This window comes from Balaenoptera borealis (genome assembly GCF_965194805.1).
Source record: "Balaenoptera borealis genome assembly, chromosome: 5".
In the NCBI taxonomy this organism is placed as follows: domain Eukaryota; kingdom Metazoa; phylum Chordata; class Mammalia; order Artiodactyla; family Balaenopteridae; genus Balaenoptera; species Balaenoptera borealis.
In genome coordinates this window covers 123786829-123808862 of record NC_138862.1, presented here as the reverse complement: position 1 = coordinate 123808862, position 22034 = coordinate 123786829, and the positions used below count along the sequence as shown (strand labels likewise).

At 39.7% G+C, this 22034-nt stretch overlaps 1 protein-coding gene across 1 annotated transcript in view; it reads right to left on the bottom strand.

The window, feature by feature from the left end:
- Positions 1–7585: 7585 nt before the first annotated feature.
- The window catches only part of GK5 (glycerol kinase 5), an 81758-nt gene continuing 67309 nt past the window's right edge, over positions 7586–22034 (bottom strand). Inside the window, exons 13-16 of the mRNA XM_082393773.1 lie at positions 18103–18206; positions 17198–17257; positions 16697–16830; positions 7586–13138 (exon numbers count right to left, since the gene is read on the bottom strand). Coding sequence (XP_082249899.1) covers positions 12990–13138; positions 16697–16830; positions 17198–17257; positions 18103–18206 — 447 coding nt within the window. The 3' untranslated portion in view covers positions 7586–12989. The remainder of the gene's footprint in view (positions 13139–16696; positions 16831–17197; positions 17258–18102; positions 18207–22034) is intronic.

The following is a 22034-nucleotide window of genomic DNA, read 5'->3' as shown; positions in this document are numbered from 1 at the left end:
GGGCGATCCGCGGCCTGCCCAGTCGAGGCCCTGGAGTTCGAGACCCCGGGACGCCGACCGCGCGCGCGCCCCTGAGCCTGCCCAAAGAGGAAGGGTCAGGGCGCGCCCGCGCACCGAGCAGCGCCGGCGGCTGCAGCCGAGACCGCTGGCGGCTCCGTCCGCCCTCGCCCGGCCCAGCCACTGCCCCGCTTCCCCCGCGCGAGCTTTGGCGGCGGAGCAGCACGGTGAGCGCCGATTGGTCCTCGGGATGAATGACGTAAGGCGCCTCTCCCCACGGATTGGCCAGGCCTGCGGTGCGTGCGAGGAGTAAACAAACCCCGCCCCGAGGCTTCCCAAAGAGAGGAGGGGGCCGCGAGGTAGAGGAGCGGGGAGTCAGGCGCTCTGCCGGGTCCCTGGGTTGTCCACTGGAGGTTCTCAGTGGGTCCCCCGCAGGGATCTCGCCAACGCGGCTCCCCAGCCGCCTCCGGGACAGGCTACAGGCCTGAGGCCTAAAATTTATAGACACACCCTTCCCCGCCCCTTCCCCCGGCTTGGGTGGGAATCTTGACTTTTCCATCCACCCCCATCCCCCCCGGCCCCAAGCAGGAAAACCCCCATCTCTCTTAGAAAAGGAGGAACTAGGTCATCCCTAGTTCCCAATCACAACTCCGTCCCCAGTCACTTGATGGGTCACCTCCGGGGCAGCAGCATGGAGGGGCATGGGGACGAGGGATTGAGGCCACGTGTGGGGACGAGTATGCGGTAAATTATTCAGACAGGGGTTAGAGACCGCTGGGCATGTGGCTTCTTCGGTACACAGGCAAGTAAGATCCAAACCAGGCCAGGTCACCATGTCACGTGGAAGCTGAAGAGAAAATCGCGGCTCCCATCCCCCAAATACCTGTCCATTTAGTTCAGTATGAATACACTTTTCTGCCTATCTGAAAACCATGTGTGAGCTTACATTTTAGTGGGGTGGGAAGGACAATATGCAAAAGAAATAAGCAAAATATAAGCTGTGTTACATGCTGGGACATGCTTTGGGGGAAATATGTAGCAGAGAAGGTGTTTGAGGGATGGCTTGTCTTAAATACTGAGTGTCAGTGAAGGCAGCAGGAAAGGCGCCATTTAAATAAATACCTAAAGGAACTGGGGGAGGTGAGAAAGCACCTTTGGACCTTTCTCTGGGGTGGAGTGGAGAGATAATTTCTGCATAATTGTACGTAGATAAAGTCCTAGGTGGTCAAGAATGCCGAATGCAGTCTCCTTGGACTCATTCTAAAATGCAAAAACCCGAATGGAGTCATTACCCTGCATTTTTCAATAACAAATCAATAAGATTTATTTAGTTTCCACAGAAATTTTGTGAAGGTTTCAACTTAAATACTTTTCAAACATCGTAAGCACAAAGATACAAAAATGAGCAAAACAGACAAAACCTCCATCCTCAAGGAGCTCAGTCTAGCAGGAGAGATGGATTGTTAACCACCTCAGGTCAAAGTGTAAACTGTCCAAGTAGAAGTAGATGCAGAGCTGTGCTTGGGCTAATGGGGGAGGGAGAAGCAGTGGATGTTATTAAGGAACTGTACCTCGGAATCTCTTTATCTATGAAGACAACTCAGTGCTAAATTTTGGAGTAAGGCTATGGCAATCAGGGATTCTCTAACCTCTTTGTAAATTTTCAAGGTGAGAGTCGGAAGATAATATTAAGTTAAACCACATGAAATTGTTAATATTTGGCAATTTTCATATGACTCGTAGAGTTAACATGAGGATTTTGCTATGTAATACATATAGTAAGTGTTCAGTAAATGATGGCGATTATTATGATCATTTGATAATAGTGCTTTTGAAAAGAATGATTTAAAAGTCAATGTTTCGGGGCTTCCCTGGTGGCGCAGTGGTTGAGAATCTGCCTGCCAATGCAGGGGACACGGGTTCGAACCCTGGTCTGGGAAGATCCCACATGCCGCGGAGCAACTAAGCCCGTGAGCCACAACTGCTGAGCCTGCGCGTCTGGAGCCCGTGCTCCGCAACAAGAGAGGCCGCGATAGTGAGAGGCCCGCGCACCGCGATGAAGAGTGGCCCCCGCTTGCCGCAGCTAGAGAAAGCCCTCGCACAGAAATGAAGACCCAACACAGCCAAAAATAAATAAATAAATAAATAAATTTAAAAGTCAATGTTTCATAATACCTTCCAACACCATGAAGTAAAATGGGCAGTGCAAATTTCAAATTTTCCATATACTGGTTTGATCTAGCTGTGAATTTCCATGACCTAATCAGGGTATGCTGTAAAAGACACGAAATGCTAGTTTCACAGCAGGCCAAGAAATTCAGAATAAGGAACAGGTTGGTTTTCAAGCCAAAAACTGAAAATTCCCCAGAACAGAATAAATTGTCAAGTTGCTTCAGGGAGGAAAATTCATGTAAATCAATTTTTCATTCCCACTCACAGTTCGAATTTAGCAATTTGCACAACAGTCAGCTTTCTCTCTTCCTTCTCATTTCCCCATTAAAAGATCTGATTTCCTTTGAAAAGGAAAATAAAGCTTCCACTATCTCCAAAGCAAGAGAGTAGATGTTTGAAACACGACAGAACACTTACTGATTTGGCAAACACTTATTAAGCACTTATTGTATGCCACCAACAGTGCAAGGCATTGGAAATACATACATAAATGTCCAAAGAGCTTCGTTCACGGGTGTTCCTTGTGCTTAGAACAATCCCCCAGTTCATCCACACCTCATCTACACATGCCTTCTCATCTAAGCTGAAACAACACTCTCTCCAGAAAAGCTTCCTCTGTCTCCCCATCTCCAGCTCTTTGCCCATAAAATTGTTTGTCTTTCTAACGTTCATCAAACTTGTGATTACTCATTTAGTACCTGTATCCTGTTAGACTGTAAGCTCCCTGCGATTCGGATCTATGCCATTCTATTCACTACATTATCCTCGGTGCTTGAGGGAAGCTCAGTAAGTTTTTATTGAATGGATGAGAGTGCCACAGCCTAGCACGTTGGAAAGAGGAGACGAGCATAATAAAGTCTCTAGTTGTATATGCGGGGCAACAAACAGACGGCCATGAAAGAGACAGATCTGCTAGAGTTAAACCTGAGGAATTTCCCTGTGCTGCCCCTCTCCTGAGGCTGGATGCTGCTTTCTAGAGGCGTAGCTATAGGGCTCCTGGACCGGTGTCTCTCAAACTTTAATGTGCCCAGGAATCACTTAGAGATCTTATTAAAATTCAGACTCTAGATCAGCAGGTCTGAGGTACCCCACCTCAGAGTGGGGTAGAGTCTACATTTCCAACAAACTCCCAACTGGTGCTGGTGCTGCTTCACCAACACCACAGTTTGAGTGACAAGGACCTTAGTGACACCTTTTTACCATTCCCCAAAACCCGTAGTTGTCTAGACTTTTGTAGTTGCAGATGACTTTTTTTAAAAATACATTTATTATTTATTTATTTATTTATTTTATTTATTTATTTTTGGCTGCGTTGGGTCCTCGTTGCTGCACGCGGGCTTTCTCTAGTTGCGGCGAGCAGGGGCTACTCTTCGCTGTGGTGCGTGGGCTTCTCATTGCGGTGGCTTCTCTTGTTGCGGAGCACGGGCTTTAGCCGTGCAGGCTTCAGTAGTTGTGACACGCGGGCTCAGTAGTTGTGGCGCACGGGCTTAGCTGCTCCGCGGCATGTGGGGTCTCCCCGGACCAGGGCTCGAACCCGTGTCCCCTGCATTGGCAGGCGGATTCTTAACCACTGCACCACCAGGGAAATCCTGCAGATGACTTTTTAAAAAGCATCCTGTTTTCACACCTAATCCATCCAGTGACAGGCAAAAGAAATATCACTTAAGTGAAAACTGTTACAGCAAGGCCTTGTCTTCCAGAGACAGTCCTATTATGTGCAGTTTAGTCACATTAAACTGCAGAGTGGAATCAAAGCCTTGGAATTTCGTCAGTGAGGGACACAGCTTTCTCCTCAGTTCATTTCTGGAATGACTTGGTTCAGGCAGTGGAAAGATTTCACAGTCACCATTAATAGAAGTAAACTTTTCTTAATATTAAACCTAAAATTATTTTAAGATAAATATCTTATTTATCCTAAAAATATAAATTATATGTGAGGTATAAGAAATAATGATAATATGATCTAATAGTCCCACTCTTGGGCATATATCCAGACAAAACTATAATTCAGGAAGATACATGCACCCCTATGTTCATAGCAGCACTATGTACAATAGCCAAGACATGGAAACGACCTAAATGTCCATTGACAGAGGAAGAACGAAATAATGCCATTTGCAGCAACATGGATGGACCTAGAGATTATCGTACTAAGTGAAGGAAGTCAGAAAGAGAAAGACAAATATCATATGACATCAATTACATGTGGAATCTAAAATATGACACAAATGAACTTATCTATGAAACAGAAACAGATTCACAGACATAGAGAACAGACTTGCATTTGCCAAGGGGGAGGGGGATGGGGGAGGGATGGAGCGGGAGGTTGGGATTAGCAGACGCAAACTATTACATCTGCTAACTAATACAGAGGAGGATATTTACACACTGGCTCCTGTCCCCATTGTTTAAACATTACCCATATGGTGTCAACTCTCTAGCATTCCAGGCTTGACCATGGGTGAAAAATGACAGAATGAGTTCAAATGAGTATTCCAATCCGGGAGGCAGAGAAATCCCAGCTCATAAAACTGGAAATATGGTAAAGTAAGATGCTGTCAGGTTACACCTGGGCAGCTGGTTGCTACAACTGGAATCAAAAAGTGGGCTAAGAGGATGTGAAGTGGGGCAAGAGATGACCAATACTGATATAAATAATTGGATAATAAATGGAGGACAGGCAACAACTCTTCCTTACAGTAGAATTCCATGAATAAATGTAAAGACATAATGGAAATAGAAAATCACCATTATTAGGTAAATATTACAGGAATGATTGTTGCAGACAGGAAGCATCAGGGGATGCTAAAAACTAGTGAGTGAAAGTGTGATGGGAAACAGGATATTTACATGGTCTAAAAGTATCTCCTGGGTGAGATGAATTGGAAGATTGCGACTGGTATATATACACTACTATATATAAAATAGATAACTAATGAGAGCCTACTGTATAGCACAGGAAACTCTATTCAGTACTCTGCAATGAACTATATGGGAATAGAATCTAAAAAGAGTGGATATATTTATATGTATAAATGATTCACTTTGCTGTACAGCAGAAACTAACACAACATTGTAAAGCAGCTATACTCCAACAAAAATTTTTTTAAAAAAAGAAAAAAGTATTTCCTCACAAGATTCTTAACTACGAAGGGGAAAATAGTACTTTTACGATGGAAAAACCTGGCAGGCACCCCCTTAATCAAAGGATCAAGGTTAACAACAATAATAAGACATATTGATGTCTTCCTGATAGAATGCAGTAAGGCCACGGACATCACTTCTGCAGGATTCTAACAAAAATTCAGAAGTTTAACCTAATCACAAGAAAATATCAGGCCAACCCAAATTGAGGGACATTCTATAAAATAACTGCCAGTCTTCTTAAAAAATGTGAAGGTCATGAAAGAAAGACAGACTAGGGAACTGTCACAGATTGGAGGAGAGTAAGAAGAGATGAAAATTAAATGCAACGTGGGATCCTGGATTGAATTCTGGACCAGAAAAAGGACAATAGTTGGAAAACTGACAAAATTCAAGTAAGGCCTGTGGATTAGTTTATACTACTGTATCAATGTGAATTTCCCATTTTGAGTAGTTATATTATGGTTATGTAAGTGACATGTTAATTAGGAGAAGCTGGGGGAAAGGAGAACTCTGTGTACTACTTTTACAACTTCTCTTTAAGTCTAAAATTATTTCAAAATAAAAAGCTAAAAAGCTAAATATTGGAAATCAACTATATTTCAATTAAAAAAAAAACTAAATACTGGTGGATCTTATTAAAACACAGATTCTGTTTCAGTACATCTGGAATGAAGCCTAAAGTTCTGCTCTTCTGAAAAGCACTCTGGTGACACGGAGGCTACTGGTCCCAACAACATATTTGAGTAGCAAGACTTGTTCCCTCCTGTTGTATTAAGGTGAAACTGACACTCAATAAACTATGCGTAAAGTGAGTAACTTGATGAGTTTTGACATATGTATATACCCATGAAACTATTCCCACAGTCAAGATAAAGAATTTATTGTTGGCAGGCAATTCTACACGGCTTTCTTGTTTCTGCTTGTCTGGTAAGCAGAGGTACTGAGGCCTCTGTTGTAAAATAGAGATAGTGTCTCCCTCCAGAGTAGAGGGCAGTTTTGTTTCGTGTCCAATATAATAAAAATTATTTCCTCTGGAGCAAGCATCGGGCACACTTACTTGCAGCCCATTACAAACGACTCAAGTTTCCTAAGCTCGAGATTGCTCAGCTGTACTGCAAACCCACTGTGTGCACAGCATCAACCCGAACAATCCACACAGGAGTTAAGAGGCAAAGGAAACCAATGCAAATATGAAGATTATGATGTTTGCTATGTCATGAGTAATAAAGTCTTTAGTCTCTGACCCAGGAGTCTCATATCTGCTGCCAGTATCCATGGAGCTGTGGGAGGCTAACTCATCAGCTTCCAAGTACAGAAAAACTTCAAATTCTTCTCAGTTCTTGACAGAGTTTGGTGATGAAACTGGGATGCTGACAGAGACAGGACCTTCTGGGAGAGACAGGACAACCCTGTGGGCTGGGTTAAAGAATATGAGAATTCCCTGGGATCTGGTGGCTAATGACCTTGCCCAAGTGGTGGGGAAGGGGGAGGGGTAATTTAGCAAATCTAAGGTATTTGCCTTACAATCTCCACATCCTAATGGGTTGTTTCTAAATAGTAAAGAATCCACTATTTGTTCCTATCACCCTCATTTATTTTTTTCCTACAATTTCTTTTACATAGCCAGATTCTTTACATATATATATATACATATATACACATATATACGTATATATACATATATATACACATATATGTAGATATATATACACATATATGTAGATATACATATATATACACATATATGTAGATATACGTATATATACATATATACACACAGATATATATATGTATATTTTTGGCCGCACTGCATAGCTTGTGGGATCTTAGTTCCCCAACCAGGGATCGAACCTCGGCCTTTGGCAGTGAAAGCACGGAGTCCTAACCACTGGCCCGCCAGCGAATTCCCTAAAAATAATTTTATAATATTTAATACAATTTATAGTCACATACATTTCAGAAAAGTTAGCTCCACATATCTGCCCCTTCCTTGTCCTCCTCATTAGACTAATATGACTTTGAACTACAATAAAATCAAAACCATACCCCTTCCTTTCTTCAAATAATTGAATGTTTATCATCCTTCAAAATTCCTACTACAGAATGAACCATGGGCTCCCCTCCGGTCAGGGAATGGAATCCAGATTGTCTGACTGAATCCTCTGCCATCATCGGGATGTCGCTATTTATGTGTGCGGATGTGAAGCAACGAACAGAGAAACACTAAAAAAAATGGCTTTAATACACAATATGTACAGATCACTCACTGTTTCGTTATAATTTCCCAAATAATTTTAATGATAATTTTCAGAATGGATTTTAACAGCTGCTAGGTTAATTCCATCACATTAGTGTTTGAAAGTATGTTTCCTCCAGTTATTTAAAATTTTTCTAAACATTTATATATACAGTATATTTTCACAATAGATTGTATCATCTTTTTTCCACTACAAAGAATTAACTCTCATCTCTAGTAATTTCCTCTGTGCAAGAATGCAGAATATAGAATAAGCCTAAACAGGATCTAAAGAGGCAGGGTTACAGAAAACCTTTCTTCTCTAACCATATTAAGCCTCATTTTTTTCTTCTTCCAGTTAAAAGGGAAACACAAGCCAAAACTTATCTTGAGTCACAACTGAAGTTAACATATGCTTAGTTCTCTGTGACGTTCTTAGTGTGCAGAAACCGAAACAGGAAATGGTATTAAATAAGAATTTCCAGGTAAAATTTAAAAATAAATCCAAAAGTTAAAGTAGACAAAAAAGTAACAGGAAAATTCCCATACACATGAAAAAGGATTCCTTTTATTCTACATCCTTGATTTTATCTACAGATTTTAACAATGATTTATGATGTTCTCAATGACCATTTAATAAAACTATGAAATTCATAAAGAACATCAGAGAAATAAAATTATAAATTTACTGATGCATACAAAGTGGAATCTATATTAACTGTCTTGCACAAATAGGAAAATTTTGAGTTAATTTTCCACAAAGTCATTCTGAAATACTTACACAAATCAGCTTATTTTAAATAAAAAATATTTTTAGGATTATGATACCTATGTACAAAACATGTATTTGTACACTTTACTTAACATTCTAAGTAAAGGTATCTTTGAAACTTTTTTGCTATTATACAGTGTTAACACCACACTACATAATAAGTATGCAAGAAATACAAGAGCTTTTCTGCTCAGTACATTACAAAGTCATGTTCAAATGCTATATACATTTTGCCCAGAAGGATTTGAAAATGCTACTTAATGACTTCTTAAGTCACTGGACTGATTTTTTTTTTTTTTTAAGTTTTTAAAAAGGATATTCCTTTAAGGATATGGCTCCTTTAGCAAACAACCCAATTAGCAAATGGACAAAAGATATGGACAGACATTTCACTAGAGGACAAACAGATCGCAAAAGAGCACATGAAAAGATGTTCAACATCATTATTAATTAGGGAAATGCAAATTCAATCCACAATGAGAAAACCACACACTCATCACAGTGGACTAAAGTAAAAAATGGTGACAACATCAAATGCTGGTGAGAACGTAGAGAAAGTGGATCACTCATACATTGCTGGTGGGAATGTAAAATGGTACAGCTATTCTGGAAAACAGTTTGGCAGTTTCTTGTAAAGATATGGCTCATTTAAATTGGAAACCTTATCATTTATTTTCTACACAATATAGATATCTATACAGACACATTCATTTTATTTTAATAAACCAAATGTAATGTAAAGTGGGGGGAAAGACAATGGAAATAGAATAACAGAGAATTTCAGAAACATCTGATTCTGCAGGTTCCTGCCTCTATCATTCCCATTCCCATGATCATTCCTGCATCCCTCTAGGGGTAAAGGTCCCATGGGAATATGGTGACAAAATAACCAGTGACTCACAATAGATGCTGGTGCCAAAATATTTACAGCTATGAGGATCCAAAATTTAAAAAACAATGTGATTCTTGATGGCCTATTTGACTTCTTTGGAGTTACCCCTTTAGGCTGGTTTGAACCAGATGACCTGGATTTGAGTATGCAAGATGAGGACTCTGGGACCAGATAGATCCAGGGTGTGTTTTGGGCTTTTAATTTTAATTGAGAAACATGATATAAATTTCCCAAAGGGATTCAGAATCCTCTGGGATAGATTAAAGCCTTCTAGGCTATCTCTGGGATGATTAGAATCACTTAAAGTTGAGGAGCCCCAGGGTCCAGCTATGTCTCACCTCAAAGAATTTTAAAATTACTGCCAAACTCCTGGGCTAGATTATTTTTTTAATTAAAGACTGGTCCTCAGTATAAGTGCCTTGCAAAAGGGGGTATTTCTGAAGTTTCTTCCCTCTAACATGAGAGTGTTTGGCGTTCCTAAGATTCAATCTGTGAGTCATCTGCAGTCAAATACACAAAACCTGTGAATAGAAAGGCTTCAGTTGTACCTTCGAAAGTTAATATGTGTATCTCTACACAAATAGATATGCAAATATATAAACATACAAAGAATTTTAAAATAAACAGTATGAGGATTCTAGTTCTCATAACAAAGTAGTCCTTCTTAATCCAACAAAACATACTTTACTGTAACAAATAGAAGCTGCTCCCTGTCAGTAAACATACGTAACATCACGGACAAAATGTATATGCAAAAGAAGTTGCACTTACAAACACAAAGTAAAAATTCATCCCACAAATATGAAGGCACAGAGTTAAGTTCTGTGGAAGCAGACATGTTTTCTGCTTTCAGGGAACTTCTAGTTTGGTGGAGGCTTGCGCAGAGGCAGATAAAAGAGCAATCATCTCCTTTGTTCAGAGATGAAAAGGAAATAAAAAGGCAGATCAAATCAAAGATGATCTGGAGACTACATTAATCCCATACTGAAGTCATAAACTCACTCATTAAGACCACAGAGAATGCAGACATGGGGGTGAGGGTAGGTGGATAAAAACAGCAGAAGACAATTACAACATGACATTTTTTCCCCACCTCATTAACCAGCAAAGTAGAAACGCTATTTATTTTAAGATACTCCTACTTCTTTTTGCTAACAACCATTCCTTAAGGTAAAAATGAAGCAGAGAGAAAAGGAGTACGATAGACACTCTACATTCACTGAGTCTTCAGTTTTCTTCCAACAGTCTACATCACTCGTTCTCAACTGGGGGGTGATTTTGTCTCCCAGGGGACATTTAGCAATGTTTGGAGACATTTTGCCATCAGTAAGTAGATGGATGCCAGTGGGTAAAGGTCAGGGATCTGGTAAACATCCTATAATACATAGCACCCCAAAACAAAGAATTATCTGCCTTCAAATGTCAATGATGCTGAGGTTGAGAAACCATGTCATGGTTGGATATAAAAAAATTTAAAAATCAGTTAAGTCTATAGTATAAAAGCATTTAGTACCACTTTAGGAAGGATTGTACAGGAAGATTCTCCTCCTTGATAAGATAGCTACAGATCTCCTAAAATTATCTGATAGACCCATAGTGAGGAAATAAAACATGCTGAGAAATATTAGCATAGAAATTTTTTTTAACTTCAATTATTAGCATACATATGAAAAATAAACTTGAGAGGACAATTGTTTGCTCAATTGATTCTGATAATCAACACTTTCTACAACCACAAAAGCAAATGTGGTCATGTTTCTGATTTAGGTCAAATCTGACAAAAGATTTAGTAAACTGTGTTACTAAAAAAAAGGCCAGACATATTAAAAATAGAAGATTAACTTCTAAACTAATGGAAGAAAAAATTAGCCACTCATTTTTGAGGAGATGCTCAATTCCAGTAAAAAGATATTCAGTTATTATTCCACATTATCTAAAAGATATTTCTCCTTTATTTTGTGGTTTCATGATGAGAAAGAACAATGTGGAATATGAATGAACTAACAAATGTTTAGGTATTAATAATATCACAATTCAGTACATCCTAATACAAAAAGACAATTACTTCCTATGGACATCATACCCACTGAGAAGCAGACTCTATAAGAAATAGTAAAACAGAGTGGCTTTCATATGACTTTGATAAGAAAGCTTTTAATTGGCCACTAAGCTTTGTAAAAAAGGATGTGAATAACAGAAAGAATGAAAAGAAGAGTAAGATATTATCTACATAAGGGGATCTGACTTATTACAGTAAACAAAACATCTTGACTTAACAAAAATATTTCCAAGTCTAATATCTATTACCTGTCTCTGAAATGGACATACATGATAGTAACAGCAAACTTCCCTATAACAGTCACTTCTTTAATTATATTATTATTTAACAGTGAGCTCTATAACAGTAGGACTTTATGTGATATGATAAAGCCTGACCAAGAGGGAAATAAATACATTATTGCTGCAAATCGAAAAGGAACCTAGCCCACAAACAGGGAGGGGCAAATAACACGAGAACATGTTGGAAGGTGGTCAACTTGCCTTAGGACAATTTTACATCCGGCCTGAAGCTACTCGCAACTCTTACGTCTTACCTTACTCTACCTTGTTTCTATCAAGTGAGTTTGAAAATGTAGGGCTCTCGCTGTTCCTCTCTGTGGATCTCTGGCTCAGTGGCTGAGGGGCAGTCATTAGCATGACCACACTCCCATCCCCTCTGTCAGCTACCTCACTGCACAAATCTCAGAGAGATGAGTAGACTGGACAAAAATAAGGAAGGTACCTGGACAAGCAAAATACCCCAATGAAGGCAATTCTTAAGTCACCAATAAATTAGGGCGCTTTCTTCAAATTAAGCTCTGTCATCTAGGCACTTAATAAAAATAAAAGACGTTTACACCAGCATCTCAACAAGTAAGAAGGATAGAGAAGAGGAGAAGAAAGGCAAGATTTATATATACTACCTGTATTTTGTAAAAAATGAGATTTTATACTTTACCCAGAAATTTTTGAAACAAATCCTATCTGAGAAGGAAAGTATTCTCCTATTCTTTATGAATCAATACCCTTTTTGGTTTTATTGACTAAAATGATTTTTTTCAGTGTTTTTCAATATATAAAGAAAGCTCAGATTTCGGTTAAACAAGGAAAAATTAAGGCAGTGTCTTTAAACCCAGTAAAGGAAAGAATTGACTACCAAATGAGCCTATCTAAGAGAGACATATTGAGCTCATATTTGGATACAACACTGAACAATTATGGCTTTAAATAGAAAATATTAATGTTTCAAAATTCCACATTTTCTTGGTTATTCTTTCTTTTTAGCTATATGGACTTCAAATAGCCCACTTCATTTTAAAGAATTAAGGGAACACTTTTCACATCATTTTGGAACAAAACACGAACGGTGCTTGACCCGGAACTATTTACTCAGATAGTAAACAATTATGTTCATATTGGCCCAGTACAAACAGGAGGAGGACCCGTGACTGTCAAAACATGGTTGGAAATGGCTAACGTCCTTGGGAATTTGCTACAAAACAGAAGATTTAAAAGTTCTGAGGTATTGTTGCCTTACAATCTTACCAAGGTTTAGAATTTTTTTCAGTGAGGGGTTTTGTTTTGTTTTCAAAAAAGCAGTGCTTTTTCTCTCGGGTTGCAGAGCTCGGCTCCAGTCTTCTCCTCTCAGTCGTGGTCGTATTGTTGTCCCTGAGCTTTGTCTCATCTGCACATCACACAACCAGCCACGCGTGGTTTCAGTCATTCCGTTAGTGCTATGTCTTGTTATACCAATTCATGGAGCGTTTCACTGCTTTGACCCAGTTTCCCATATTCTTTTCATATTCTTGCCATTTCTTCTGTGGCTTGAAAACTATTTCACTTTGCCTCAGTTTCTTTAGTTCCTCCTTGTCAGTCCAAAACCCTATAGATGAAAAAATTTACTCTCAAGTTTGAAGGCAAATAATGAGTCCATAAAGTTTATCCACAAACCTATGTGAACTGGTGCACAGGTGAACAGTTATTACTTTAAAACACAATTCAAAATATTTTGTTGCTTTGAGCTTGGTTAGATTGACTATCCCTGGGAATAAATACATCAGGATTTTAAAATCTTTTGGTTTCTAACTAGCAGCTTTATTTCTGTGTGGAACAGCACCAAATCATTTCTAGAGCAACCACATCCTGCCATCATTTAATTTCATGACTAGCTTTTAAGAAAAAAAAAAAAACAACCCAAGTAAGAAATAGTATACTTTCTTTTTATACAATTTAAAAAACAATGATAGGGATTCCCTGGTGGCGCAGTGGTTAAGAGTCCGCCTGCCAATGCAGGGGACACGGGTTCAAGCTCTGGTCCAGGAAGATCCCACATGTCGTGGAGCAACTAAGCCTGTGTGCCACAACTACTGAGCCCACGTGCCACAACTAGTGAAGCACGTGCGCCTAGAGCCCACGCTCCACAACAAGAGAAGCCACTGCAATGAGAAGCCTGCGCACCACAACAAAGTGTACCCCCGCTCACCGCAACTAGAGAAGGCCCACGTGCAGCAACGAAGACCCAACGCAGACAATAAATAAATAAATAAATTTATTTAAAAAAAAAACAAAGCAAAACAATGATAAATTAAGGTTTTTCTTTTTTTTTGGTGACACTCTGCAACTTGTGCAGTATATTAGGTCCCCGACCAGGGAACGAACCCGGGCCCACAGCAGTGAAAGCACAGAGTCCTAACCACTGGACCGCCAGGGAATTCCCCAAGTTAAGATTTTTTTGTCATATATCTTGAGGTAAGAGGCAACTCCTCAGGATATGCATAAAATTCAAAGTTGGGGATTAATATAATAAATATAATAGTTCTTTAAGAACTATAGTTCTTATATTTTATAGTTCTTTAAGAACTATAAAAATAGTTCTTTTTCAAACTATTGCATTTCATACAAGGCTTTTAAATTCCAGTTCAACATAATCTTTTTTTTTTTTTTTATAAATTTATTTATTTATTTTTGGCTGTGTTGGGTCTTCGTTTCTGTGCAAGGGCTTTCTCCAGTTGCGGCAAGCGGGGGCCACTCTTCATCGCGGTGCGCGGGCCTCTCACTGTCGTGGCCTCTCCCGTTGCAGAGCACAGGCTCCAGATGCGCAGGCTCAGTAGTTGTGGCTCACGGGCCCAGTTGCTCCGCGGCATGTGGGATCTTCCCAGACCGGGGCACGAACCCGTGTCCCCTGCATTGGCAGGCGGATTCCCAACCACTGCGCCACCAGGGAAGCCCCCATCAAGATAATCTTGTAGTTCTGGCATATATTGTTCTTTACAAAGAGGATCATGTGATTTATAATAAAAAGCAGTAAGAAAACATATTATAACTACGATCATACATAGTCTGAAATGGTAGCGATCTCTTGTTAATAAACTTGGTACATCTCACTTTACTCTGAAGTATTAACACAGTTGACAAGTCTTCAAGAAGTACATTTTTCTCTTACCAATAAAGCTGACACATAAAATTCTTTCTTCTAAAATTTTCCATCAGGTCACATTCTATTTACAAAGTCAGTGTTTTAGACTGTCTATATTTAAAGATATTAATTATTTTATGGATGTTATTAAAAGGCTAAGAATAATTTTTATTAGTATACTACAATTAGATAAATCTAGTCATGAAAATAACTATGTTCTTAAAATTCTTACTTCCAGAATTTATTATTTACACTTAACGGCATACATACTCTTAAAAGTCACTTTATTAAACGTGTATTGAACAGACCCAGTTTCTGGGTGAATTTTGAAAATACAGAGAATTTGCGTAGCCTTCATGTCTCATATTTCTGAGAGAGAAGTAATCCAACCAGAAATTTCAGATTTTCTGAGAAGGTAAAACTACTCCCTGTAGTTAGTGAAGTATCTTTGTATTGAAAAGTTTTGAAATTAAATACAGATAAAGTGAAGTAGATACAACTCAAGCCACTATGTTATGTGTAAGAATAACTTGCATGTGTTTGTTATTTGAAGTGTATTAAATGTTCAAGAGAATTTGACATATTTAGCTTTATAAGGTGATAAGTGTAGATCAATTTGATTAACTTTATAAACAATATTGGAATGCTTATGAGCATTTGGCTTACTGTAATGATAAGCTTAATTTATTCATTTTTCAAGAGTTGTTTAAGTACTGGAGAAATTTCCTTGTTATAGTTCTAAGTTTGCTCAATTAGTCATGTGAAATTACTAAAAATAACATCAGCTATATTATACTTAAGAGTTGAAACATACAAAGGAACTTAAATTTGTAAACGGGAATGACTATTTAAGGGGAGGTTATTTTCTTCAACTTGAATTAATCAAACACCAATCAATGAACAAATGAAAGTGATTGTTCCCATTTTATTCAAAGTTAACAGATTTTTAGTAGAATAAAGTATAAGGTGAACTTACCAAGATTTGATGCTTTTTGGGTCCATAACTTTAATTGCTAAATAATAGCCTAAACTTTTAAGTGCAAGATATCCTGTTTCGTACAAACACTCCTCCCTTCCATATAGGAACACAGGAAAACACTCCCAGTGTCCCAAGGCATCATCCTGCTCCTAAAGAGCCCTCTAATTGGCCTCCCCATGTCTGTTCTTTACTCCTCCCAACTAATTAGTGAAAACACTAATTGCCAAAGTGATTTGTTCAAATGTAGATCTAACCATGCCCTTCTGCTTAAAATTGTTCAGTGGCCCTCCAGTGCATTCAAGATCAAGTCCAAACTCCTCTTTATGAAGAGGCCACCATGACTGGACCTCTATGTACCTCTCCAGCCTCCCCTCTTGCTCTCATCCTATCAGCACCATAATGGGCCAGTACCTTTGCACGAGCTGCCCTCTCTACTGGACCACTCACCTCTATTCTCTCCTCACCTGGTTGTCTGCTAACCCCTTCAAAATTGAACTATACATTGTCGCCTCTGGGAAAGCCTACACCAATTGCTTGACACTGTGGCTGTTCGCTGGGCTTATCACACAAGAATAATAATGGGTTGACTTGCTTGACTGCTCCCACTGGAGACTCCCATAGCAGGGACTATATCATTTAAACTCTATTATTCCCAGCAGCGACTGTCATGTAGCAGGTGCTCAACAAATGTTCACTAAATGAAAGAGTGGAGTGGTTTCTAATGCCAAATACAAGCTTATCTAATCAGAAAGTTTACCCAGAGACATTCCCTTGCTAAAGACCGGAGCAGTTGAGAATTAGCTTTCCTGGCCTCATACTTCTGACTGAAGGAGAGCACCAAGGATGGAAGAGGTGCAACCAGACCCACCCACAGAAGAGATCACGGGAGTATTTTGTGAGTGATGTGCATACGTGTATGGAGTCTAATGGACACCAAGGCTTTCCAGACCCTCTCTATCTATAATTTTGTGATTTGGGAGGAGAAATGTTATCTGTAAGAAATGGTTTTGTAAGACAGCTCTCGTTTTTATAAAACCCACACATACCAACAGCAAGGCCAGCTAGAGAAGCTGCACCTACGCAGGACATATCAACGTGGACGGGTCTGTCTATCGTCTCGTTAATCAGGTCTGAAGTCATCTGCATGACAAAACTGTTCTTACAAACTCCTCCATCTGCTCTGTGGGGAGAAAGACGTTGGAGATAAATTACTGTAACAAAAGCATAAATACATTATTAATTCTTTTTTAAAAAGCCACACATTTTTTTTTTAGATCCTTGATTTTATTTTTAAAGTTTAAAGATTCTTATAATACACATAAGGGTGCTAAGATCCTCTCAGATTCCATATTGGGTTATATTCTCCTTAAATCCAAAATTAGCTTTCCTTCCTCTCCAAATTCCTATGACCAAGAATTTTGTTGCAAAGAAGGTAAGCATAAGTTCTTTTTGAAATCCTGAATAATCATAATCATGAAAATGCCAACAGCAGCTACCACTTAACTTCTAATTTCTAATTAAATCTATTAGAAACAAAGCTTACCTACCGGATTTTTCTTACAGGAATGTGGATCTCTTTCTGCATCACCTCATATAACTGTTTGTTTCTAGTTAAAAAAACAAGGAAACTATTTAGAGGCAGTTCATATCATAATAATTCTCTGGTTTTTTCCAATCTAGAATAATAACTGTGGCTTTATTTACATGATATTTATAAAATATGCAAAAGAAAACATTAAAGAAATATATTAGGCTATCTGGACGTCAATAACAGATGGTCAAGTAAACAAGAGGTTCAGGGCCTTCTGTTTTGCACTGTGATGCAAAAGAACGTAATTTTTATTTCAGAACTAAATTTAATCTATTACCATTCCTGCAAATAAAAATTTAAAGCAAGCATCCATTTAATAGGTATGGATGACACACCATAAATAGCATCTAATAGAAATCAAATATAAAAATAATGATTTTGTAATCAGAAAATGTTACTTTAAACATTACAACTGTTCCATTTGTTCCATTCATGACAGCTGCGTTCTTAATTTTAATGAGCTACACCTGCCCCGTAACAAAAAGACCAAAGGAAATATACATAATGAGTCAATCTTTGAGTATAACAGCATTACTAGTTAGAATTCTCCTTCATGAATAAGGAAATAAAAGCTTTTGAAAGTCCAAATTTTGAATCTTTTATGCTTAATAAATTGGATATTTTAAAAATCGTTCAATTTTCAGATATCAAATCTAAGTGGTACTGGTACTATTAAATGTGAAAAAAAAGAGATGCAAAAAAATTAGTAATAAGAATAGATTATATCATATACAGTATGAATTAAACTAAAGGTATAAACAGTTAAAATTAAGAAATTTTAAAATTTAGTTTAGTAGAAATTAATAAAAGGAAATAGCAATACTGTATGGGGAGGGGGGAGTTTCGGGCAGGTTCTGGTACCTGAAAGCTATTGACTCCAATATTGCTCGTACAAGGTGGTATTTATTGGTGGAAGACTTCAAACCCATAAAAGAGGCACACGCACACGGGTCATTTAATGGAGCCTGAAGTAAAAGACAGTAAGAATATATTATTACTGCTCAAAATTATATCTATAGACTTGAAGGTATATTATACAGTAAAAACATAGCCATGTTAGAAAAACAAGAATGCTCATTTAGAGATAAATAGTTTTAACATAAATGATAGCCCCCAAATGATGTTAACTATTCAAATAACCTTTTGATAGGATTTAAGCAAGGACGAGTCACAGACATTAGACTTATGGGCTGGATCTTCTGTTTGCACCTGTACCAAGAAAAGGGACTGAAGCCCAGAGTAACAGATTATGAAATGCTTAGCTTGATATATATGAGGAAAATGAAAAGCAATGCCAGTATTTCCCCTTTTCTCCAACTGTAAAGTGTTTACACTGAAATGGTTTACTATGTAGAGTGGTTTTTTGAGGATATTAAGTTAGACTTAAGATAAAAAAACTACAACGCAAAAAAATGTGTTTTCCAGTGTCATAACTTACACCCAATATTTTGTCAGACTTTCAAAGTAAACTCTATTTCTTAGCTTAAATAGTGTTTTTTCTTTTAATTTATATATTTAATTTATTTATTTTTGGCTGCATTGGGTCTTCTTTGCTGCGCATGGGCTTTCTCTAGTTGAGGCGAGCGGGGGAGACTCTTCCTCATGGTACATGGGCTTATTGCAGTGGCTTCTCTTGTTGCAGAGCACGGGCTCTAGGTGTGCGGGCTTCAGTAGTTGTGGCACGCGGGCTTCAGTAGTTGTGGCTCGCGGGCTGTAGAGCGCAGGCTCAGTAGTTGTAGCGCTCGGGCTTAGTTGCTCCGCGGCATGTGGGATCTTCCCGGACCAGGGCTCGAGCCTGTGTCCCCTGCATTGGCAGGCGGATTCTTAACCACTGCGCCACCAGGGAAGTCGTAGGCTGGGTCATTTATGATATTAGGCAACAACAGTAAAGAATCCAGGGCCTAGCACTGCACCTAGCCCCACACAGGGGATCAATATGCATTTGTTGAATCCATGAACAAATAATACTTTTCCTAATGCCTTAAATGAAGAAATTCCACATTACATCTTAGCTTTATCATAGCCATGATTTTCCTCCTTGTGATCTTATCTTGATAATTTTTCAAATTTATTAAAAAATCTTTTGGTGATTCACTCAGTAAAAGCTAAGTTATATAGTAAAGCTGGTCTATATACCAAGTGATATAATACTGTATGACAAAGATGGGCCAGACTCAGCCAGTTCAGTTAGTCCCTAGTAGTATGTGATGGGTTTTTTTGTCTTTTTTGGCTGTGCCGCGTGCCTTGCAAGATCTCAGGTCCCGACCAAGGATGGAACCTGGGCCCCGGCAGTGAAAGAGCCGAGTCCTAACCACTGGACTGCCAGGGAATTCCCTTGCTATGGTTTTTTTCTGCGTAAAAGTTACTTCTTCCAATATATCACATAAAATCCTGGTATAATTGGCCTGAAATCACTTTTGTACAAATAGGTATGAACAAAATTTACCGTTAGTAATAGGCCAACTTAAGGGGTTATAAATTCCATAGAAACCTAAAAATTTCTTAATAGGTTACAGTGTCCCTGCATTTGTTAGTCCAACTGAGTCTCCCTTTGGGATGATAAAGTAGGAAAAACACTGGCAAGGTACTTTTAAGGGCCTGGTCACATCTTGCCAGGGCAGACAGCCTCCAGCCACACCTCCAATCTATCACCGCCAGGCCCATCAAGTGAGCTTTCCAGAACAGCAGGACTCAGCAAAGTTGTGTGTGGCTCTCTAAGCAAAACCAGCAGACTCCTGCCCGGGGTACAGACTACCTGCAGGCCCTTGTCCCCACTGGAACCTCAGCCTAATCTGCTGCGGACTTGCACAATGGTTAAGGCCACCATGCCTCTTGTCCTTGTCAACCTAGACCCTAAAAGTAAGTTCCTCTGGCTCCAGTTATGTATTCCTGTTGTCAGAATATTTTATGCTCTCCCAGGAAACAGCAGAGCGGTTAAGAACCTGGACTCCAGAGTCCTAAAGCCAGCTCTGTCACTCACTAGCTGTGTGACACTGCCCAAGTGATAGAACAGCTCCAAACCTCAGCTTCCTCAGCTTCAGAATGGGATGATAAGAGTATCTTCTACCTTGTTGAGTGACTGAGGATTAAATGAGACGACGCATGTAATGAATTTAGGACAGTGCCTGAGACATAGCGAGTATTCACAGGTTAGCTGCCACTGTAATTTTTAATTGTCATTTCTTACTCAAAGCCTTCCCACTATTACTCACTTTCTTCATAACTCTTTTACTATGCCTTTTCAACTTTTCCTTCTGTTGTAAATAAACTCCTCTAACCCTTAAACAACTCTGAGACGTGCCTTCCACTGATTTTGTGGTTGGTTGCTATAACGAGCCTGGCTCTGTGCTGGGCAAATGGCTTCAGCTGCAGCTATGCGGTGGCAGGTCCACAGGCTTCCATACACAAGGACCAGAAGGACTGTTCTAGCCTCCCATGACCACCGTCCGCCACCATGCATCTGCTGTCAGCAGACACGTCGCCTCCCCCGTGTTTGCTTAGGTCCGCATCAATGTCGTGCTCTATATCCCTTTACCTTTCCATGGCTCAGATATCCCAGTCACTCACAGAACTAGAGGGGGAATTACAGGGGGAGGGGTTCTCAGCAAACTGCTTGAATCCTTGTCTAAAGCGGCCATGTTGCATGCCCTAGTCCTACTGCTGCCACCACAACTGCAGGGGGTGAGCACAGCTCTGCCCAAGGCTTGAAAAGACAAGGTGACCCAATCAGATTCCCTCCCCTGGAATCTGAACGAGGAAGCACTTCAGAGGGAACTGACATGAAAACGATGCGCAAGATGGCAAAAGGTTGTTGTGTTTATATCCAAATTGTGAAAAGGCAGAAAGTATAAGGAAAAGAATGACAAGTAAACAGAAGCTATGAGGAAGAAAGGGTACAGAGCAAAGCTGGTAAGGAGAAGGGGAAAGCAGAGCCACAGAGAGGCAGAAACCACAGAGAAGAACGCTGAGAACTGCTAAGTCAGTTGCCAACTCCTTCCCAATCCTGGTGCTCAGGAGTGTGTGGACAGCCAGCTCCTCTTGGGCGGGCAGGCGAAGAGAGGGAGGTGCTCAAGCAAGCCTGTTCCTTGCAAACCCAAGGACCTTCACTGGAGCGTGACTCCTCATCCACTGAAGACTGGCACTTGGCTCACGGTCCTGCCCATCCTCCTATGTATGGCCAACATCACAGTAACTTTAACGTCAGGTAGATGACCACTGATTCTTGCCTCCGATACCTGTGAGGGATGCTCTGCTCTAGCATGCCCCTCCCCAAACCTAGACAAAGCCACAGTGGCCGCACCAATTGACGCCACTCTGTGTACAGCCCTATGCTCCAGCCCATTCCCTAAAGTGGCTGCCCCACAAGTTTCCCCTGTCCTCGAAGTTCCTCCAACGCCCCTTTCTCAGCTGATGACCCTGAGGCTATTAGGAGCCTTCAATATCCTGCCCCCCATTACCCGCAGCTGTAACAATATTCTAAAATTAAAGGCAGTATCACAGATACTTGACCCTTCCTTCCTTCCATTCTCCCAGCCCGCATTTTCTCTAGTTGTTGACGTTGGCAACTTACAGGTGATCTCCCCACTATTTTCTGAACAGCTTAGAATCAACACACTATTGTTGTTTGAATTAACTTTTGGTTTCCAATTAAGAGTTTCATTTTACATCAGGAAATAACTAGCCTGCGGTCCTACCCCACCCCACCCACTTCAACATATTGCCAGGTTGCAATCATGGCAGGACAGGGACATTTTGTTAGCAACATGAAATTAAAATCACATCTCTGATAGTGT